Genomic DNA, 20,897 nt, shown 5'->3' with positions numbered 1-20,897 from the left:
GACATAGCCATTCATACAGGATGGTGTCTTCAATCGATGGGATTTGAAACACAGTTGTATAAAATAAGATCACTAAAAAATACTAAATATATATAGAATACCACAGTGCAAATTAAGGGGGCATTGCACTGCACATTCCTTTCCTATAACTGTCGGTATCAATATGAAATAATTTGAAGGTGACATAAAATTGATTTGTTCTTGCCCCTTTTTTCCCTTTTCCCCCATACCTAAAATGTCTATGATTCACATTGGTGGTGTACACCAGGGAAAGAATTGTCATTTTTAAAAAATAAATAAAATAAGGAGGTTCTCCTTCTCAAGTCTTCTGCCTTAAATCTGCTATGAAAGCGTTTAGTGAGTATCTTCTCACTGGAACACCTACCTGTCCTAAAAATGAGGTAACCTGTTCCTAGTGGAGAAGTGATATTGGAGATACTATAGAGGGTTTTTCCACTCTTTAAAAATTATGTGCAAAAGGTTTACGTGCAGGATTGTTAGTCACATACTAATGTACTGTCTGTAGCTGAAATGCTTCTGTAGGTTAGTCTCGCCAGCTTGTTTGAACATGTGGCTTATCTCCCCTCTCCCTGTAGTATAGGATGTCATACATCACATGCATCTTCTCTTCACTGCTCCATACTCTCCCCCTCCCTCCTTGCCTCCCTGTCTCTAGAGGGATTTTGTTTTTTTACAGACTGAGCAGCAGATAGTGCAGAGCTGTGTCTCTGTAGCGGACAGTAATTACAGCACTAGCTTACCCCTTGTAATAAAGGCAGCTGTAATTATAGACTATGTCTGAGGGGAGAGAGAAAATATGGGAACTATAGTCCTTTATATGGTAATCTTACGCACAGCGAGCCCTAGCAAAATAAAAACCGCAGAGCTGAGCAACATAATGAAAAATAACTACTTCTCAACAACGTTTGCATCACCTGCTGAGCATTCCAATACATACAGATACTTTTTTTTTTTTCTTTTTTTCTCCATAACCTTGGAAAACCGCTTAAAGTGACTTGCCTACACGGGTAATGTATGGCATCAGTCAAACGCATCCATTTAATGTATTAGTCACGGACGTTTCAATAGCTTCTCATGACGTATTCGTTGAACAGATGCCTAACCATAGCATCGGTCACCCATAGACAAATAATAACCGTCTTATATAGCGCCAAACGTGTCCTGCAGCACTTTACGATTCAGAGGGATCGTGTACAGACAAAATCAGGCATTACACAGTGACAAAACAAAAATAAAACTTCAAATGAGGAGTGAGGACCCATAATAGAATATTATGGGATCCGTTTAAAGATACATCATTAAAAGGGACATGAGAGTTCATGACTTGTCCATTGCTGTTCCTATTTTGTGCACCTAACCTTTGCTTTTTGTAGTATATTGCTTCAATGTTCTTGTCATTTCACACAGTTACAATACATGTTTTTACTTCCTAGGACATGGTGCTGATGTCAAGTGTGTTGACTGGCACCCAACAAAAGGACTCCTAGTTTCTGGAAGTAAAGACAGTCAACAACCAATTAAATTTTGGGATTCCAAAAATGGGCAGAGTCTTGCAACACTGTAAGTAATTGCATGCCCTAAAAAAAATACTGTAATATTATATTTGACCAGATGTGGTGTGGCTTACATTATTGCAGCAGCCACACTGCTGACAGTGAAGAATTGACATATGCTGCTCACATCCAAGTTTATCTACAATATAGCAAGAGTGTATCTTCGTAGCTTTCCGCTCTTGTCTTTTTGGATATCCCGTGGATATGCCATAAATGTTTCAGTTGGGAATACTCCTTTAGGGCCCAAACTTCTTCCTTTATTAAAGGCTACATATACTTTTTGAAATAGTATTTAAAAAAAAGTGTGTTTTGTGTAACTTTCAAAATACTTTTTTATTTAAAATAATTTTTAACTTTTTTGAGATATAGCTGCTTTTGTATCCTGCATACAGAGCAGCTGTATCTTGCGCTGAGACCTGTATCCGTTAGGTCAGCGGCACTTTCAGAAGTGCGCGTAGATTTTAATGGGACATACAATGGTGTTCCATAAAGAACTACATTAAGCAACTGTAATAACAAAATATTCACTAGTGACTTAAATTTCAGATTGTTTTTTGCCTTTATTGTTTATGGGTATCTATTAAGTGGAATGTATTTTTCCTATGTCTCTAATTAGACATGCTCATAAGAATACTGTGATGGAGGTAAAGTGGAACTTAAATGGGAACTGGCTCCTCACTGCCTCGCGTGATCATCTCTGCAAGCTTTTTGACATTCGTAACCTTAGGGAAGAACTTCAGGTTTTTAGAGGACACAAAAAAGAGGCAACAGGTGAGCAGATCTGTGTGTTTGTGTGGACGGGAAATAATGATCCAGCTCCCAGTTGAACAGTGATCTGAGTTCTTTTTTTTTTTTTTTTCTTTTTTGTTTTTTTTTTCTTTTGATTTATGTTTTTGTGTTTTTTTTTGTTTTTTTTAGCTGTTGCATGGCATCCAGTACATGAGGGCTTGTTTGCTAGTGGTGGTTCTGATGGCTCACTGTTATTCTGGCATGTTGGGTACGTACAATGTTTCTCTTATGTAATTACTGAATTTACCTTTTAGCCCAGGTTTCTATAATTTTATATTTTTATTTAAGTGTGGAAAAAGAAGTGGGTGGTATGGAGATAGCACACGAAGGAATGATCTGGAGTCTTGCCTGGCATCCCCTTGGCCATATTCTGTGTTCTGGATCTAATGATCACACCAGGTATTACAAATTTGAGATGCTTTTTTACTACAGCAGTTATATGTGTATGTGTTAATAACACTGGTTTTTAATTTTTAGTAAATTTTGGACCAGAAATCGTCCTGGGGACAAAATGCGAGATCGCTATAACCTGAATCTTCTTCCTGGCATGTCAGAAGACGGTGTTGAATATGGTAACCCCTTATTTTTACATCTGCTTTCTTATGTGTTTTTTTTATACCTGCCCTCCTCCCTTAGGCTGTTCTATTTTTGTCAAAATTCATCAAATCAACATTTTGTCCTTTCTTTTGGATACCATTACACCAGAGGTCACCATAACGCCTCGAACGGCATCACCTGCAGAGGAATATGCATGAGACTGAACTTGGTGCCAAAAAAAATCAGGGAGGAGCACGGTGCACAGAAGCCCATATAAGACTCTGCATAAGGATCTAATAATTCAAAAGATCCTAGTGCAAATTCCCAAAGAAAATACCTTTCCCAAGTTTCTTTGGCAGCAGGGTCGTACCTTAGGCTGTCAGCAGCATAGTAGTGTCTGGTTATATTTTACTAGTGACCATTTCTTTCAACGATTTTGTCACATTTCGGTTGCTGTGATATTCCTTATTTTTGCAATGAATACAAAATATTGTTGCAAAAAAGTGCCAAAACCACAAAAAAAAGCGCAATATGAGCGTAATGTGTCACTACACCCTAACACTAAAGTTCCCCATCAAAAACTGCCCAGAAAACTCCTTGTAGAGATGCTTCTAGCTTAGGGGGTTGCAATCAAAAATATTTAAGGTACAAAAGGAAGCCTTAAAGGGGCTCTGTCACCACATTATAAGTTCCCTATCTTCTATATAATGTGATTGGCGCTGTAGATTACAGCAGTGTTTTTTTATTTAGAAAAACAATAATTTTTGACGGAGTTATGACCTATATTAGCTTTATGCTAATGACTTTCTTAATGGTCAACTGGGCGTGTTTTACTATATGACCAAGTGGGCGTTGTGGAGAGAAGTGTATGACGCTGACCAATCGGCGTCATACATTTATCTCGATTCATTTACACCGCACATAGTGATCTTACTGGATCGCTATGTGCAGCCACATACAAACACATTAACGTTACTCAAGTGTCCTGACAATGAATAGGCATCACCTCCAGCCAGGACGTGATGTCTATTCAGAATCCTGACACTTCGGTAACATTTGTGTGAGATTTACAGCAAGGCAAGCGTAATCTCGTTTTAAATGAGTTTACAGCGTAATCTCCCGAGATTACGCTTGCCTTTCTGTAAATCATTATGTACAACATAGGGCACTTATAATGTGGTGACAGAGCCTCTTTGAGGGAAGCTGAATGAAACAGTCCCAGTAGCCACATCTGCATCTGACTCTAGTGCCCTGAGGGACCATCAAGTCATGGCGGAAGCTGTTAGTAAATGAGTCTGATGCAGAGTCAACAGAGTCTTCACAAATATGGCGTCTGGCCTAATTTTTTTTATGTATTTAGGGTAAAAAAAAATTGCATAAACACACTGCTAAATATGCCCTAGTGTCTACTGAAGTGCTGCAGCAGGGGCCAGTCATCTAGTGCAGCAGGGGCCAGTCATCTAGTGCAGCAGGGGCCAGTCATCTAGTGCAGCAGGGGCCAGTCATCACTACCTGTGCTGTGAGATCACCCGGCCTTACTCACTCTAAATAAATACTATAGATTACACGGGATAATAGGCATATAATGTCCAAAACGTCCTATGTATGCTTGGGAGCATTGTTAGCTGTTACAACAATCCTTCCCTGAATAAATGGAGAGTTTTTAATACATTTATAAAAATGCCTATATGCCAGTAATTTGACACCTCCTTGCCTAAAAATACACATTCAAAATGCTAAGAGGTGTGTTATTCTGCTGAAAAATATTTAGTGCGACCTCGACATTACACCTTCTTACAAATAATGTGTTCTTTTTAGATGATATTGAGCCAAACAATCTAGCAATTATACCTGGCATGGGTATTCCAGAACAGCTGAAAATGGCAATGGAACAGGAACAGATGGGTAAGATAACATAAGAGTTTTGTTTATTTCTGATCTGCTCAAGGTCTTATTTGCGACCCTGTGTAAAACATATTTATTGTTTTATAGGAAAGGAAGAAACTAATTCAGTGGAAATGACAATCCCAGGGTTGGACTGGGGAATGGATGAGATGATGCAGAAGGACCAGAAAAAGGTCCCACAGAAGAAAGTTCCATATGCCAAACCCATCCCAGCTCAATTTCAACAAGTAGGTCAACAAATGCTATGTTGTATATAGAAGTGTCTGCTAAGGATACAGCTCTTGTCGGGCAAACGTTTTCTTTGATGAACAGCGACCTAGGTTAGGCTGTATTCACATTGTTGTGATGGCTTCCGTTTAGAACATTAGCCATGGCGCTGTGCCAGATTCGTCGCACAACTGATCCGAACTCCAGCCAACTGCCTCTTTGACTTTTAATGGTTCCGTCTAGGTTTATGTCATTTTGAACGCGCTATTCTTGCGGAAAAAAGTATTCGAACAGAGATGAAGTTCAATTTGAAAAAAAAAAACAACAGTATTCCAGCTATTATGAACTAAATATAGTCCATCGTGCCAGACTAAATAACTTTGCAACATGTTTTCTTTAAATGTTTATACCATTAGTTAGATTTCATCCTCCTCCTAAGGGTCTGTTAAGCGTACGCATGAAATGTATCTCTGGAGCGTGCGCTGAATGTGCACACTGAACGTGATGTGAACAGAGCCTAACACCTTAGCTTTTAACCCTGTCTGCCATCCGTTCTACTTCTTTCTCAACTTTTACTGTAAATTTAAACTGAAATTAGTTCAAAAGTGGACTTTTCTTTTAGGAGAAGTGTTAGGCTGGGTTCACACGACCCAGGCGTTTTACGCCTCGAAATACATCTGAAAACAAGCCTCGAATACGTCGGCAAACATCTGCCCATTGCTTTCAATGGGAATTACGATGTTCTGTTCCCACGAGCTTTTATTTTACGCTTCGCTGTCAAAAAACGGAGCGTAAAAAGACGCTCCGTAAAAAGAAGTAGCATGTCACTTCTTGAGGCGTTTTTTGGAGCTGATTTTCCATTGAACACTATGAAAAACGCCTCAAAAAATGTCTGAAAAGAATCTCCAAATTTCATTCTCAGCTTCAAAAACGTCTGAAAATCAGAGGCTGTTTTCTCTGAAATCAGCTCCGTATTTTTCAGACGTTTTTTGTTAAGCGTGTGAACATACCCTTAGCCTTCAAAACTTACGAACTGTCATCAAAAGCTTTTGAAATTCCGTGTCTTCGTTGGGGCAAATTCACTATTCAAAATGCCGTGCGCCACATTTATTGTTTTAGACACTTTTTGCTTAACAAAGGGGCGGGGTTTAAAATGTGACGCAGTGCGTCATAATTTTGGCGACAAAAACTGGTGTAAGCCAAGCCGACCAAGAGGTGGTATAAGGAAGAGAAAAGTGTCTAAGGCTTTGTTCACATCTGCGTCAGGGCTCCGTTCCGTCAGAGCTTTCCGTCGGAACAGAGCCCTGACAGACACAAACGGAAACTATAGGTCAGGGCTCCGTTCCGACGGAAAGCTCGGATGGAACATCGGAATAGAGCCCTCACGCAGATGTGAACGAAGCCTAACATGTCTAACTGGATTCACCACTTTGATTCAAATTCAAGCGCATCTTCTGACTGAGGCCCCCTGTACACGACAGTGCCCGTAATTAGTCAGTGATTACGGGCACCGCAGGCCGCGGACAGCCACCCGCATTTGCGGGCTGTGCTTCCATATAATGTAAATATACGGGAAGGTGTCTGTGAGCAATAGAAGTGAATGGAACCGTAATTCCGGATGGATTCTACGGTCGTGTGCATGGGGCCTTAGTTGTCTAAGTTTACACTGTATAAATCTTAGATAGTATTTATAAATCTATCCCTTTGTGTCTACAAAATAATTTAAACTCTATTCTGTATTTATAATTTCAGGCCTGGCTGCAGAATAAAGTGCCCCTTAATCCCTCATCAGAAGCTGTCTCAGAACGAAAGGAAGAAGTAAAACCTGATGAGAAGAAAATGAATCAGGCTGAAATTGAACAGGAGATGGCAACTCTACAGTACACCAATCCACAACTGCTTGAGGTATATGTCCGATTCAACAATTAAGAATCGTATTTTTACCTGGTGTGATGCAATGTAGACTGCAGCCTGAGAATACAGGTCACAAACTATGTTGATCCGACTGCACCCACTGGCTTCTTTTATTTAGGACTAAAGGTGGCCATACGCATTCGATGAATGTCATTCAAACCTGCAGATTTAGTTGAGACTGGCCACCCATCTAATATGTATGGCAGTGTCCGGACCCCTGTTGTCTGGGAAGATAAGGATCGGGCTGTTTCGTTCCACATACCCAATCATTTTGTTTATATGTTGCTAAGAGGTTTGCCAGATAAGGTGTCCTGCCGCGGTTTAATTCCCTTCTCCCTATAGAGAATACATGCATGCTCGTCAAGTGTATGGGGGGTTGGGAAGAAAAGCTGTCAGCCGAATGAGCGTTCGATGGACAGTTATTTGTGTTTGTTACTTTGTCCCCCCAAATTGCATGCCATGATGCCTTTTGTTCCTTCTAATGGCTGGCCTTGCTGTAATGTTGAAGGCCCCACCCTCCATAACTTTTTCAATTGCCCAGTCTTGGTCCCTTTTTTTGAGTGAGGGTTTGGGGAAGTATCTTCACCTTCACAGATTTACCCTGTTCTTTTCACTCCTGCTTTCTTCCTGCTGCATCACAGCAACATTTTCATAGTCTTATTGAGTCTCCATTCTAAAACACTTAATGATCGCTGAAATATCGTGTGTCCTGACTCCGTGGGAACGTCCTGATTCCCCCTCCTTGAAACTGACTCCAAAAAGTGGAGGATTAAAGGCATATTGAGGATCTGACTTCTCAAATCAATAATCGCCATGATTTGTTTCTCAAGACCTAGAACACTAACCGGTATTGCCAAGACTCCTCTAAATACAAAACAACACTAGCTCAATAAGCGCTCTATTATGGGGCCCTGTCCTGCCTACCGGGTGGGGAGGGCACCATGGGAGCCCTTTCCCACCTGTCATCCACCCTCCTTTTTTTTTTTTTTTTTCCCCTCATGCTTTCTCCTCTCCTTTTTATTCTTCTCTTGATTACCCTTTTCCCTGCTATGTTGGCTTTATACAAATTGTGTTTTTATGTGGTATTGTATTTAATAGCATATTCTCAATGATGGGCCTGTGCGCCCCTAAATTACCCGATGTTCCTATCTTTGTTTACGGGCATGTCCACACGTAGCAGCAGAATACAGTAGCCACAAAGTTGGTGAGATTTAACAAATCTCATCCACACGCTGTGTAATATTTCCTAGCAGAAATTCACCTGTGGTGCGTATTTTTCGCACTGCAGCATGTCAATTCCTGCTGCGGAAAGTGGACTGAATTGCTGCGTTTTTTAAGAGGAGATGTCACCATCTCCCAGCATTGTGAAAAACGCAGCAAATTCCACAACATTTTCTGCAGTTAAAACCGCAGGAACTGGTGCGTTTTTTCCGCTGCAGAATTTCTGCTATTTCCTGCGGAATTGCTGCAGAAATTTTCTGCAGCAATTCCGTTACGTGTGGACAAACCCTTTTCCTCCCCCACTTGTTCTTGACAAACCCTACTTAAAAAAAAAACAACAAAAAAACAGCCCCTCCAGAACTCAGCTGATAATTGTTACATAGTTTGTACGGTTGAAAAAAGACACATGCCCATCAAGTTCAACCAAGGGATGGGAAAGGGGAAGTAGAAAAAAAAAATGTCTACACATAGGAGGTGATATTTTTTGGTTCTAGGAAATTATCTAAGCCTTTTTTAAAGCCATCTACTGTCCCTGCTGTGACCAGCTCCTGCGGTGACTATTCCATAGATTCACAGTTCTCACAGTTAGGGTATGTTCACACGATGAGAGGCATTTACGTGTGAAAAGACAGACTGTTTACAGCTGCCTCGTTTCACACGTAAATGCTCCTCGTAATTTACGAGGGCTCTGAGACGCTCGTAAATCTTGAGCTGTGCTTCATTGAGTTCTTAGTCGTCTTTTTTCAAGGCTAAATAGGTTTAGTTCTTTTAATCTTTCCTCATAACTTAGATTTTGCATGCCCCTTATTAGCTTCGTTGCTCTTCTTTGTATTTTTTCCAACTCCAGGGCATCCTTTCTATGAACTGGAGCCCAGAACTGAACTGCATATTCTAGATGAGGCCTCACTAATGCTTTGTAAAGTGGTAATATTACATCCCTGTCCCGCGAGTCCATGCCTCTTTTGATACACGACAATATCCTGCTGGCCTTTGAAGCAGCTGATTGACACTGCATGCTGTTATTTAGTTTATGATTTACAAGTACACCCAGATCCTTCTCAACAAGTGACTCCCCCAGTGTAGCGCCCCCTAGGACATATGATGCATGCAGGTTGTTCGTACCCAAATGCATAACTTTACATTTATCTACATTAAACTTAATTTGCCAAGTGAACGCCCAAACACTTAGTGTGTTCAAAACCGCTTGCAATTCACGAACATCTTCCATAGACTGAACTGTATTACATAGCTTGGTGTCATCTGCAAAAATAGAAATAGTGCTATTAATCCCATCTTCTATATCATTAATAAATAAGTTGAATTGCGGTCCGGCTTTTTAAACTTCGGGCATTAAATGGGGGACCTTGTAATACATAGTCAGCTGAGTTTTTCCAAAGGCTCTCCACGCTGACTGTTAAAGTGACTTTTCCCTTCTATGAGGGGTTGTCCTGGAGGGACAATTGCTTTTTAAGAGCTTCAGTCAGACTAGCCATGTTATTTACGTAATTCACAAAAATGTAGTTTTAACGTTTTGCCGGTTGCGCCACTTTACTGTACAAACTGTGATCTTTACAGTCTTTGCAGCCTCACTCATTGGGTATATACTAACATGGAAGTGATGCTTGAAAACTTGTATTTCATACTATGGATTATATTTTACTCACCTATTTTTTTATTTTTTTGCAGCAATTAAAGATTGAAAGGATAGCACAGAAGCAGGCAGAAGCTCCAGGGCAATCCCAAGGCCTTGCTTCTCCTTTAGGGGCACCACCACCAGTTCCTTCAGCGTTTCCTCCCTCAGGACCACAGTCCCAGCCACCACCAAATTTCCAGCAGCCTCACCCCTCACAACCAATGGCCATGAATATGCAGCATGGACCTCAAGGACAGTACAGGCCACCAGGGCCCCAAGTATCTGCAGGTCCACAAGGTTTCATGGGTTCAGGTCCACAAAACATACGACCTCAGGAAATGCATCCTGGAATGCCTAGACTTCCAGTGCCAAGTGGCCCTATGGGTTCACAAGGTCCTCCAGGTAATCCTGGACCACCTGGTCATTTAGCTCCTCAAATGCCACAAGGTCCCAGAGGAGTGCCACCACCTCATCATGGGATGCAGGGAGGACCTGGTCCTCCGGGGCCTTTAATGGGTGTTGCTCCCAGAGGTGTTCAGCAAGGTCCTAATCAGGGTATGCTAATGGGGCATCCAGCACAAGATTTGAGAGGCTCTTCGGGTGCCATACTTGGACATGGACCTGATATAAGAGGACCAATGGATATGAGAGGACCCTCGGATATGCGTGGACCTCAAGATATGAGGGGCCCCCCTGAAATTCATGGACCTCAAGAAATGAGAGGCCTTCCGGACATACGAGGCTCTCAAGACATAAGGGGTGCCCCAGATATGCGTGTTCCTCCAGACATACATGGCCCTCAGGACATGCGGGCTCCACCGGACTTGCGTGCACCACAGGATATGAGAGGACTTTCTGATAGGCATGGCTCTGTAGACATGCGTGGCCCCCCTGACATGCGCGGCCCCCCTGACATGCGTGGTCCCCCTGACATGCGTGGCCCCCAGGATATACGCGGTCCCCCTGACATGCGTGGCCCCCAGGATATACGCGGTCCCCCTGACATGCGTGGCCCCCAAGATGTACGCGGTCCCCCTGACATGCGTGGCCCCCAAGATGTACGCGGTCCCCCTGACATGCGTGGCCCCCAAGATGTACGCGGTCCCCCTGACATGCGTGGCCCTCAAGATATGCGTGGACCTCCAGATATGCGTGGCCCTCCAGACATGCGTGGCCCACAGGATATGCGTGGTCCTTCAGACATGCGGGGAATTCAGGATATGAGAGGACCAGACATGCGTGGGCCTCCTGACATGAGGGGTGGCCCTCCTGACATGAGGGGTGGCGCCGACATGCGCGGCCCTCCTGACATGAGGGGTGGCGCCGACATGCGCGGCCCTCCGGACATGAGGGGTGGCGCCGACATGCGCGGCCCTCCGGACATGAGGGGTGGCCCCGACATGCGCGGCCCTCCGGACATGAGGGGAGGTCCAGATATGCGTGGCCTTCCTGAAATGAGAGGTGGCTTACCTGAAATGAGGGGTGGTCCTGACATGCGCAGCTCACTAGACATGCGGGGTGGCCCCGATATGCGTGGTCCCCAGGACATGAGGGGTGGTCCACATGACATGAGAGGGCCATCTGACGTACGTAGTGCACAGGATATGAGAAGATCTGATATAAGAGGGCCACATGATATGCGTGGCCAACAACATATGCGAAGTGCTCAGGACAATAGGGGGCCATCCGATATGCATGTTTCTCCAGACATACGAAGCCCTCAAGATATGAGGGGACCTCAAGACATCCGAAATCTTCAAGATGTTAGAGGACCCCCGGATATGAGTGGTCCTCATGAAATGAGAGGTCCCCAAAACAGGGGGTCAAATTTAGGACTTTCTCAAGATACTCGTGGACAGTCGGTAGGCCAAGGTCCCACAGGAAATTCTCAAGGTCCTCACAATTCGCAGAATCCACCAAGAGCATCCCACCAATCGCAACAGAAAACCCCATTACTGGGAGATGGTCCTAGGTCTTTTAACCAGGTAACTGCCTTTAACAATGAAAGGAATTATTTTGATAGGAGACGCCGTTTCTAGTTTCACATGCTAATCTGATTGAGAACAATCATTTATAATCCAGTGATCTTTCCATTTCCAAATCTATTTCACAATGAGACATACAAACTGCTTGAAGCAACTCACTTTTTACTTGAATACTGACCTCAGAAGTCTTTTACATAAAGTGTTTTTTCTGATCTAAAGATAAACTGACAGTGTTTTCACAGTTTTTTTTTTAACCAGTCATAACCGAGTACTTTACTATTCTATAGAGTTTAACTAGCTATATAGCCATGAATAAACACAGCTAAGTTAATACTATAGTATTGCCTGTAAGGCTGGGTTCACACAGAGTTTTTTGACGCGGAAACCGCCCCAAAAAACAGCCGAAAATGCCTCCCATTGATTTCAATGGGAGGCAGAGGCGTTTTTTACCCGCGAGCGGAAAAACGACTTGCGGGAAAAAGAAGGGACATGCCCTATTTTCGGACGTTTACGCCTCTGACCTCCCATTGACATCAATGGGAGGCAGAGAAAGCGTATTTCGCTGCGTTTTATGCCCGCGGAGCTCAATGGCTGTGGGCGAGAAACGCAGCGAAAATCGGCGTGCAGGCAGAGGAAAATCTGCCTCAAAATTCCAAACGGAATTTTGAGGCAGATTTTCCTCCTGCAAAAAAACTCTGTGTGAACATAGCCGAGGAAATTTGAAGACCTTGCACAAAGGAACTTCTAGCTTGTTTTAAGCCCTGTTTTAGTCCAGAAGTTCAGCTGCAAGTGAAAGTTTGTCAATGTGTCTCCCTGCACTGTAAATGGTAAATGCTGAGATTTTTCTAAAGGAAAAAAGCATTTTGAAGTTCTGCAATGATAATAAATGTTATCGTTTTTTTTATGGGGTTTTTTTTTTTTTTTGCATCATTTGAAGTCTGCACGGAAAAAGTTTTTTATTTAAGGCAAACCAGTAATGCACCACGAGATCACATTAACATGTCTTAAGGGTTAGCCATGAATCTGTCTATTTTGACAGTTTAAAGAGCCTGTGATGGTGAATAGCGGCAGTCACTTGTACAGGCCGTTCTTATATATGGTAGGCTCTATTGACATCTGCATCCTGGCTTCCTTTTATAACAGAATCCTACATGAACAACATGCTATCAAACACAAACATCTGATTTTTTTTTAATATATTGTTAATGAACTATAACCATCATCTCCATTTGAAAAGAGGGCATGCAAACAAAAAAATACATCTTTAGTGGTGTGAAATGTGTGTAACCTCATGTTTGCGATACAGTAGCAAGTATGGAATCACAAAAACATGTATGCTTTCCAATACATCATGGCACATTACATGGATTTAATGATCTAGACTATTAATGTTCTATATGATTAATTTTTGCCATTGCTGATTTGTATTATTCAAGTTGCCTCAACACCCTATTTTCAGCGGCCATTACTCTAGTACCCTAATGGAAAACTGGCTTAGCTCATTAACCCTTTCATGACCAAGGGTCATTGATGCCCCTGTGTCCAGGTCAAAATGTTAAATTTTTGATCTGCACTTCTTTAAACAATAATATTTTTAGAACCGCTTTGAATATCACAACTATTTTTTACTTTTACTACAAGACATATGAGGCTTTCATTTTCTAGATTAGTTTAATTATTGCAGTGTTTTTAATTTTTATTACGAGCAGACAAATCATTAAAAATTAAAGAAAAAAACACTTGTGTAATTTTTTAAATATATATGTTGCAGCGACAATATATATATATATATATATATATATATGTACGTGTATATATAATGTAAGATCGTACATGGCCCAGTATGCGTAGTTTATCAGTTTCCTTTTCTTCTCTGAGCAGCGCTTTGCCATGCACAGACTGCAGTTTTAGGACTATTCATCAAGATGCGCTCTTTCTCTTACTGTGCATGCTTGGCAGGGCCTATAGATTCTATGGGCTCCATTAAATTAAATGGCAAGTATATTTCGAAACGGCTATAGATTGCAAACAGCATAGCTTCTGATCTTTCCATAAATAATATATATATATATATCGGCAAAATGGGGTTAAGTGATTACATTTTGTTAATACCAGATGTTAAGGGGCTTCAATATGATTGGTCTTTTATTTAACATTGGCAAAAGGTGGGTGGTAATCGACAATTGCAGTATTTATTATTTTTTTTTTTTGCTGTATTGGTTTATTATAAGCTTTTATCTAATTTGTTCCTCAGGCTGGCAAAGGCCAGGCCCCTCCTCCTTTATTACCAGGCCTTGGAGGACAACCGAACTCACAAGGACGTCCACCACCACTAAGCCAAGGACCCAATCCTAACAAAGGTAATTTATTGTTTCTTTCATAGTTGTTGTTAACACTAGATTTTTATCCTTGTGACTTTTGTCCATTGCAGCTAAGATACTTGAAAAAAGAGTTGCTTTAATCTTGTAAGTTGTAACTACTTTAAAAAATACTTGCATTTTCAAGACTAAGCAGAAAAAAATAGAACTGCAATGCCTCTAAGGCTTCATTCACATCTGCGTCGGGACTCCGTTCATGGGTTCCATCGGAGCTTTCCGTCAGGGGAACCCATGAACGGAATCCAAACGTAAACCATAGGTTTCCGTTTACATCACCATTGATTTCAATGGTGACGGATCCGGTGCAAATGGTTTCTGCTTGTCACCGTTGTGTAAGGGTTCTGCCCAAAATGTGCAGTAAATTGATGCGGACTGGCCGCTGCGTATTGCGGTGAAAGTACTTCCCTTCTCTCTATCAGTGCAGGATAGAGAGAAGGGACAGCACTTTCCCTAGTGAAAGTAAACTAATTTCATACTTACCGGCCGTTGTCTTGGTGACGCGTCCCTCTTTCGGCATCCAGCCCGACCTCCATGGATGACGCGGCAGTCCATATGACCGCTGCAGCCTGTGATTGGCTGCAGCCGTCACTTAGACTGAAACGTCATCCTGGGAAGCCGGACTGGAGAAAGAAGCAGGGAGTTCTCGGTAAGTAGGAACTTCTATTTTTTTTACAGGTTGATGTATATTGGGATCGGTAGTCACTGTCCAGGGTGCTGAAACAGTTACTGCCAATCGCTTAACTCTTTTAGCACCCTAGACAGTGACTATTTACTGACGTCGCCTAGCAACGCTCCCATAATTATGGGTGCACACACGTAGTCACCCGTAATTATGGGTGCACACACGTAGTCACCCGTAATTACGGGAGCCCCATTGACTTCCTCAGTCTGGCTGTAGACCTAGAAATACATAGGTCCAGCCAGAATGAAGAAATGTCATGTTAAAAAACCAATACGCTCCGCAGCACACAACCATGAACATGACATCTGTGGACTTCATTGCGGAATTTTGAATCTCCATTGAAGTCAAGGGAGAACTTCCGCAATGAGTCAGCAACCAGTCCGCCACTGGTCCGCAACATCCATTGTATGCTGCGGACACCAAATTCCGCACCGCAGCCTATGCTCCGCATCGGAATTTTCCGCATCGTCTAAACGAACCCTACTAAAAAGAAGTGGAAGTCAATGGAGAAACTGGTCCGCTGCGGATTAACGCTGCGGAGTGTCCGCAGCGGAATTCCAGAGCAATTCCGCCACGTGGGGCTTTGCCCTTAATGTTGGTTGTAGACATAGTCAGAATTTTATTTTATTTTTTTAAATTCTCAAATAAAATACATTCTTGGATCAGAGAATTTCTATTTTGTACTTGACTTTTGCAGGTGACATGCGCGGTCCTTCAAATCATCAGTCTGAACGGAGACGTGAGCCAAGTCCTTTCAGAGGTGGACCAGAGTGGATTGACTCGAGAGACAATAGAGGACCACCTGACAGAAGGGGTCCACACTCTGAGGTACACGAGCGCCCAGATGATTACCATCAAGATGATCGTTATGGACCACGAGGGCGCGACTTTGATGGCAGAGGTGGCGGTCCCCCATTGCAAGATGAAAAGTGGAGGCGTGGTAGTACAGGCCCGCAGTTTCCCTCAAATCCTAGAGATTTCCCCGATCGAGAGGGTAGAGATTCAAGTCGATGGGAGGGAAGGAGACACTCTGGTGATCAGTATCCGCGGGACTCCGAGGATATTAGGTTTCGGGGACAAAGAGATGAAAGGTGAGTTGAATGTTTTTAGACCGTATATTCATGTGTCATTTGGTGGCCTCTTATCAGAAGGCACCATGTGGTACTTAGTTCCTCCTCATTTTACCACTATAACCATCTAAACCCACCTTGACACAGGCTCTACATGGTTTAAGGTGTATGCCTCACTGATCTGTTCCTATTCCAGATGAAGCTGCATGTTCTTATATCTGCTGCAGATTGAATGATCATGCAAAAAAAAAACAAACAGCTTATCTAATTTCATCAGAGAGAGATTTTGTGAAATAACTGTTCTGAGACAAAACACTAGCATATTTTCTCAGACCTATACTATATTAACGTGCTTCAGAGAACTATGTTTACTTTACCGATTCGTACAGTATTTCTACAAAGATTTAAACATTGTATTGTGGGTAGCTTTACACACTATCTGACATGAACCCAAAACATGTACTGTGTGCCTGAAAACTAAGAGGGAAAAATGAGCAATTCTCAAGTCTCTGACAGAGAGCAGAGTTGTCACCATGAACCTTGCTCCCTGTGACTGCTTTATTTTCTTTTGTTACCCCTCTGAGTTGCCCATTCTCACGATGTACACTACCGTTCAAAAGTTTAGGGTCACTTAGAAATTTCCTTATTTTTGAAAGAAAAGCACAGTTTTTTTCAATGAAGATAACATTTAATTAATCAGAAATACACTCTATACATTGTTAATGTGCTAAATGACTATTCTAGCTGCAAACGTCTGGTTTTTAATGCAATATCTACATAGGTGTATAGAGGCCCATTTCCAGCAACCATCACTCCAGTGTTCTAATGGTACATTGTGTTTGCTAACTGTGTTAGAAGGCTAATGGATGATTAGAAAACACTTGAAAACCCTTGTGCAATTATGTTAGCACCGCTGTAAACAGTTTTGCTGTTTAGAGGAGCTATAAAACTGACCTTCCTTTGAGCTAGTTGAGAATCTGGAGCATTACATTTGTGGGTTCGATTAAACTCTCCAAATGGCTAGAAAAAGAGAGCTTTCATGTGCAACTCGACAGTCTATTCTTGTTCTTGGAAATGAAGGCTATTCCATGCGAGAAATTGCCAAGAAACTGAAGGGAGTAGTACACACCGTTGTAGGAAATCTTCAGAGGACAGCACACACAGGCTCTAACCAGAGTAGAAAGAGAAGTGGGAGGCCCCGCTGCACAACTGAGCAACAAGACAAGTACATTAGAGTCTCTAGTTTGAGAAATAGACGCCTCACAGGTCCTCAACTGGCAGCTTCATTAAATAGTACCCGCAAAACGGCAGTGTCAACGTCTACAGTGAAGAGGCGACTCCGGGATGCTGGCCTTCAGGGCAGAGTGGCAAAGAAAAAGCCATATCTGAGACTGGCTAATAAAAGGAAAAGATTAATATGGGCAAAAGCACACAGACATTGGACAGAGGAAGATTGGAAAAAAGTGTTATGGACAGACGAATCGAAGTTTGAGGTGTTTGGATCACACAGAAGAACATTTGTGAGACGCAGAACAACTGAAAAGATGCTGGAAGAGTGCCTGACGCCATCTGTCAAGCATGGTGGAGGTAATGTGATGGTCTGGGGTTGCTTTGGTGCTGGTAAAGTGGGAGATTTGTACAAGGTAAAAGGGATTTTGAATAAGGAAGGCTATCACTCCATTTTGCAACGCCATGCCATACCCTGTGGACAGCGCTTGATTGGAGCCAATTTCATCCTACAACAGGACAACGACCCAAAGCACACCTCCAAATTATGCAAGAACTATTTAGGGAAGAAGCAGGCAGCTGGTATTCTATCTGTAATGGAGTGGCCAGCGCAGTCACCAGATCTCAACCCCATAGAGCTGTTGTGGGAGCAGCTTGACCGTATGGTACGCAAGAAGTGCCCATCAAGCCAATCCAACTTGTGGGAGGGGCTTCTGGAAGCATGGGGTGAAATTTCTCCCGATTACCTCAGCAAATTAACAGCTAGAATGCCAAAGGTCTGCAATGTTGTAATTGCTGCAAATGGAGCATTCTTGGACGAAAGCAAAGTTTGAAGGAGAAAATTATTATTTCAAATAAAAATCATTATTTCTAACCTTGCCAATGTCTTGACTATATTTTCTAGTGATTTTGCAACTCATTTGATAAATATAAGTGAGTTTTCATGGAAAACACAAAATTGTCTGGGTGACCCCAAACTTTTGAACGGTCGTGTATATTCTCTGTATTGAATGTACTAATAAAACCATACAATACCCTCTAGAAATCTATTTTTTCTTTGTCTCACCATATTTATTTTTATTTCATTTTAGTTTCCATCGGAGTGCACCGTCTAGACACGAGGGTCGTGGTTCTCGTGGAAGAGAAGGATTTTCGAATTCTGAAGATTTGGGTACAAGTGATGGCTATGAGAAGGATGAACCTGGTAGAGGGCGAGATAGTGCCAGGGGTCGCGGTCGTGCTCCCCAAAGAGGTGAGATGTTGAAAGCGTCTACTTAACATAAAACTAACTCTTAAGTAAATAGAACCGGTAAAAAGGGGTTCGTTTTGGTGTGTTTCTAATTTTTAGAAGATCTTTAAAATCCTGTCAATTTCAGGTATAGTGCCTTGTAAAAGTAAACCTAAACAGATTTATTTGCATTACAAATGACCTGCAGATTGATCCAGCCAGCATGTTCTTACAGTAGATTTTCAAACTGTCAATTCATTGTTTGTCAGCAGTTTTATTAAAATCAAGTAAAACTGAAAAATTCTTCTTACATTCAGCTCTTTACGAGTGGTTTCCATCTGCAGTGTGGGCGCTAATGTTTTGCTTCATCTTTTTTGTTTAATCAGATTTTATTGAAAAATGTTTGCAGTAGAAATTTAAAAAAAAAACAACAAATCGGAAAATCACATATGTAAAATGGAATACAAACAATACAAAGTTCACTGTAAACCCCCCCAAAAAAAAGTCACTAACCAGTAATCAGAAGGAGGCAACTTTGAGAAAAGCCGGTTTCCTAGTGAGCTACGTCGTGGTGACTCTCCCAGCAAAGAGTAGCATGCCAAACTGGTGAAAATAGATTGAGGGGGAAGCTGAAGGAAGGCAACCCCAGTCCCAGAACCCACAGGCCCTACAATAAACGTGCAGAAAAGGACCCGGAATAGAAAGTAAGGAGAGATTATGTGGAAAGTGACGGAAAGCAGTGAATTTCGAAAAGAGACCTAGGGCTGCCACCTATGCAAAAAATGTAAATTTGTGCCGAGTATTCGGTGGTCAACTCCTCCATTCTGAAGAGGCAGGACATCTTCTGTTGACATTTCAGACGTATGGGTGGAGCGCCTGTGGCGAGGGATAAATGATCCATCAAACAGTGTCTCAGCAGTCCCTTGTTACGAAAGCCTGGTAGTATGGATAGAATTGCAGACTGGGGAAGGTTCACTATATCCCTGCCGCTTATGGCTTGATAGGCTGAAATGACCAAATAAGAAACACTCCCATTTTTAGGCACTTGATGGACAGTGAGCATCGGCAATTGTCTGAACTTGGGTGCTTGTGAAAGCCCTGCTTTGAGGCACCACCTTTTGCTGCAATATCATCTTTAACCCCTTCACGCCAGCCATACGGCTATATACGTTCCAATTGCCGATGCCCCGTGCTTTTGTCATGTATATAAACGGCAGCCTGGAACAGGGTTTAATGTGTGCAGTGCTGCTTCAGTGTGAGCAGCGCTGCACTTTCCCGTCTGCCGGCTCTCTTCAGAAGTGTCTGCATCTCTTCCCCTTAGTTTGATCAAGTAACCATGTGTTTGATAACTGTTAGGGGGCTTCGAAGTACAGTGCTGTACACACTAAAGCAGTGCTGCACTTTCCTGTCTCGTTGCTCTCTCCCAAATGGAGTCTCCGGCCAGAGCATGGCAAGCGGATGGATGGCACGCCACTCCTGTAGATAGTGCTACCCCCTGTAGATAGCCCTATCCCCCTTGTACATAGTGCCACCCCCCTGTTTATAGCGCCTCTGAAGCTCCCTCTAGGAGCGGAGTTCCCAGGCCAGAGTGTTGCCGACACTTTAACTGGAGATTGTACTTCTAGAGGGAGCCCCTGAAGTCACTGTCCATATATCTAAAGGGGGTGGTGCGATCTACAAGGGGTGTGGTGCTATCTACAGGGGTGGCACTATCTAGGGGGTGTGGCAATATATGGGCACTGTGGTCCTATATGGGCACTGTGGCAATATCTACAGGGGACACTGGCGCTATCTACATAGTGCCACACACAGTGCCCATGTAGATAGCGCCAGTGTCCCCTGTAGATAGTGCCCTGATAGTGCCATAGTGCCGCACACTGCGCCCATCTATGTGGGCACTATCTATGTGGCCACTGACACTATAAACAGTGGGCACTGTGGCACTATCTACAGGGGCATTGTGGCACTATCTACATAGGCACTGTGGTGATTTTAGGGGTTGGGACAAAAAACCCCTAACAAATGGAAAATAAATATATATATATATATATATATATATATATATAATTTTTTGTATATATAAGTAAATGGCAAATGGTGTTTAAAAGCAGTCAGACAACCCAAAGATGCACCTTTGTTAGCATAGGAGCATTGACCATCCGTCTGCTTCAGTGCCCCATACGCAATAGGGTTCGCTGAACTGTTGTTTTAGACACCCGTCTGGTTGCCTCCTGGTTGATTTTCACGGTGAGCTGCTCCAATGTAGCGTGTCGTTCGGCCCTCGCGCATCTTAGTAGCCGACGTTCATCTCTCACATCAATGGCGCGTGGTGCTCTGCAGTTTCCACGTCTGTTATTCCCAATGGTGCCATTTGTCCACTCACGATACACTTTCACCACACCAGCACGCGAACCGTTCTTAAACTGCGCTGTTTGAGAAATACTGCCACCCTTGGCTCGAAAACCAATAATCATCCCTTTTTGCAACTCTGATAAATCGCCCCTTTTACCCATGGCAACAACGAGTGATATGTATTCAGACGACTTA

At 42.7% G+C, this 20,897-nt stretch overlaps 1 protein-coding gene across 6 annotated transcripts in view; it reads left to right on the top strand.

The window, feature by feature from the left end:
• The window catches only part of WDR33 (WD repeat domain 33), a 135,246-nt gene that overhangs the window by 89,422 nt on the left and 24,927 nt on the right, over positions 1 to 20,897 (top strand). For all 6 annotated transcript variants that reach the window (XM_075861406.1, XM_075861400.1, XM_075861404.1 and 3 more), the window contains exons 8-19: positions 1,455 to 1,581; positions 2,191 to 2,345; positions 2,493 to 2,571; positions 2,652 to 2,762; positions 2,841 to 2,935; positions 4,719 to 4,805; positions 4,893 to 5,032; positions 6,765 to 6,917; positions 9,834 to 11,765; positions 14,020 to 14,125; positions 15,523 to 15,916; positions 18,214 to 18,374. In XM_075861406.1, coding sequence (XP_075717521.1) covers positions 1,455 to 1,581; positions 2,191 to 2,345; positions 2,493 to 2,571; positions 2,652 to 2,762; positions 2,841 to 2,935; positions 4,719 to 4,805; positions 4,893 to 5,032; positions 6,765 to 6,917; positions 9,834 to 11,765; positions 14,020 to 14,125; positions 15,523 to 15,916; positions 18,214 to 18,374 — 3,540 coding nt within the window. The remainder of the gene's footprint in view (positions 1 to 1,454; positions 1,582 to 2,190; positions 2,346 to 2,492; positions 2,572 to 2,651; positions 2,763 to 2,840; positions 2,936 to 4,718; positions 4,806 to 4,892; positions 5,033 to 6,764; positions 6,918 to 9,833; positions 11,766 to 14,019; positions 14,126 to 15,522; positions 15,917 to 18,213; positions 18,375 to 20,897) is intronic.

The sequence above is a fragment of the Rhinoderma darwinii genome, chromosome 4 (assembly GCF_050947455.1).
Source record: "Rhinoderma darwinii isolate aRhiDar2 chromosome 4, aRhiDar2.hap1, whole genome shotgun sequence".
Taxonomy (NCBI): domain Eukaryota; kingdom Metazoa; phylum Chordata; class Amphibia; order Anura; family Rhinodermatidae; genus Rhinoderma; species Rhinoderma darwinii.
Note: the sequence above shows the minus strand (reverse complement) of the source record. Positions and strands in the feature narration are given on the sequence as shown.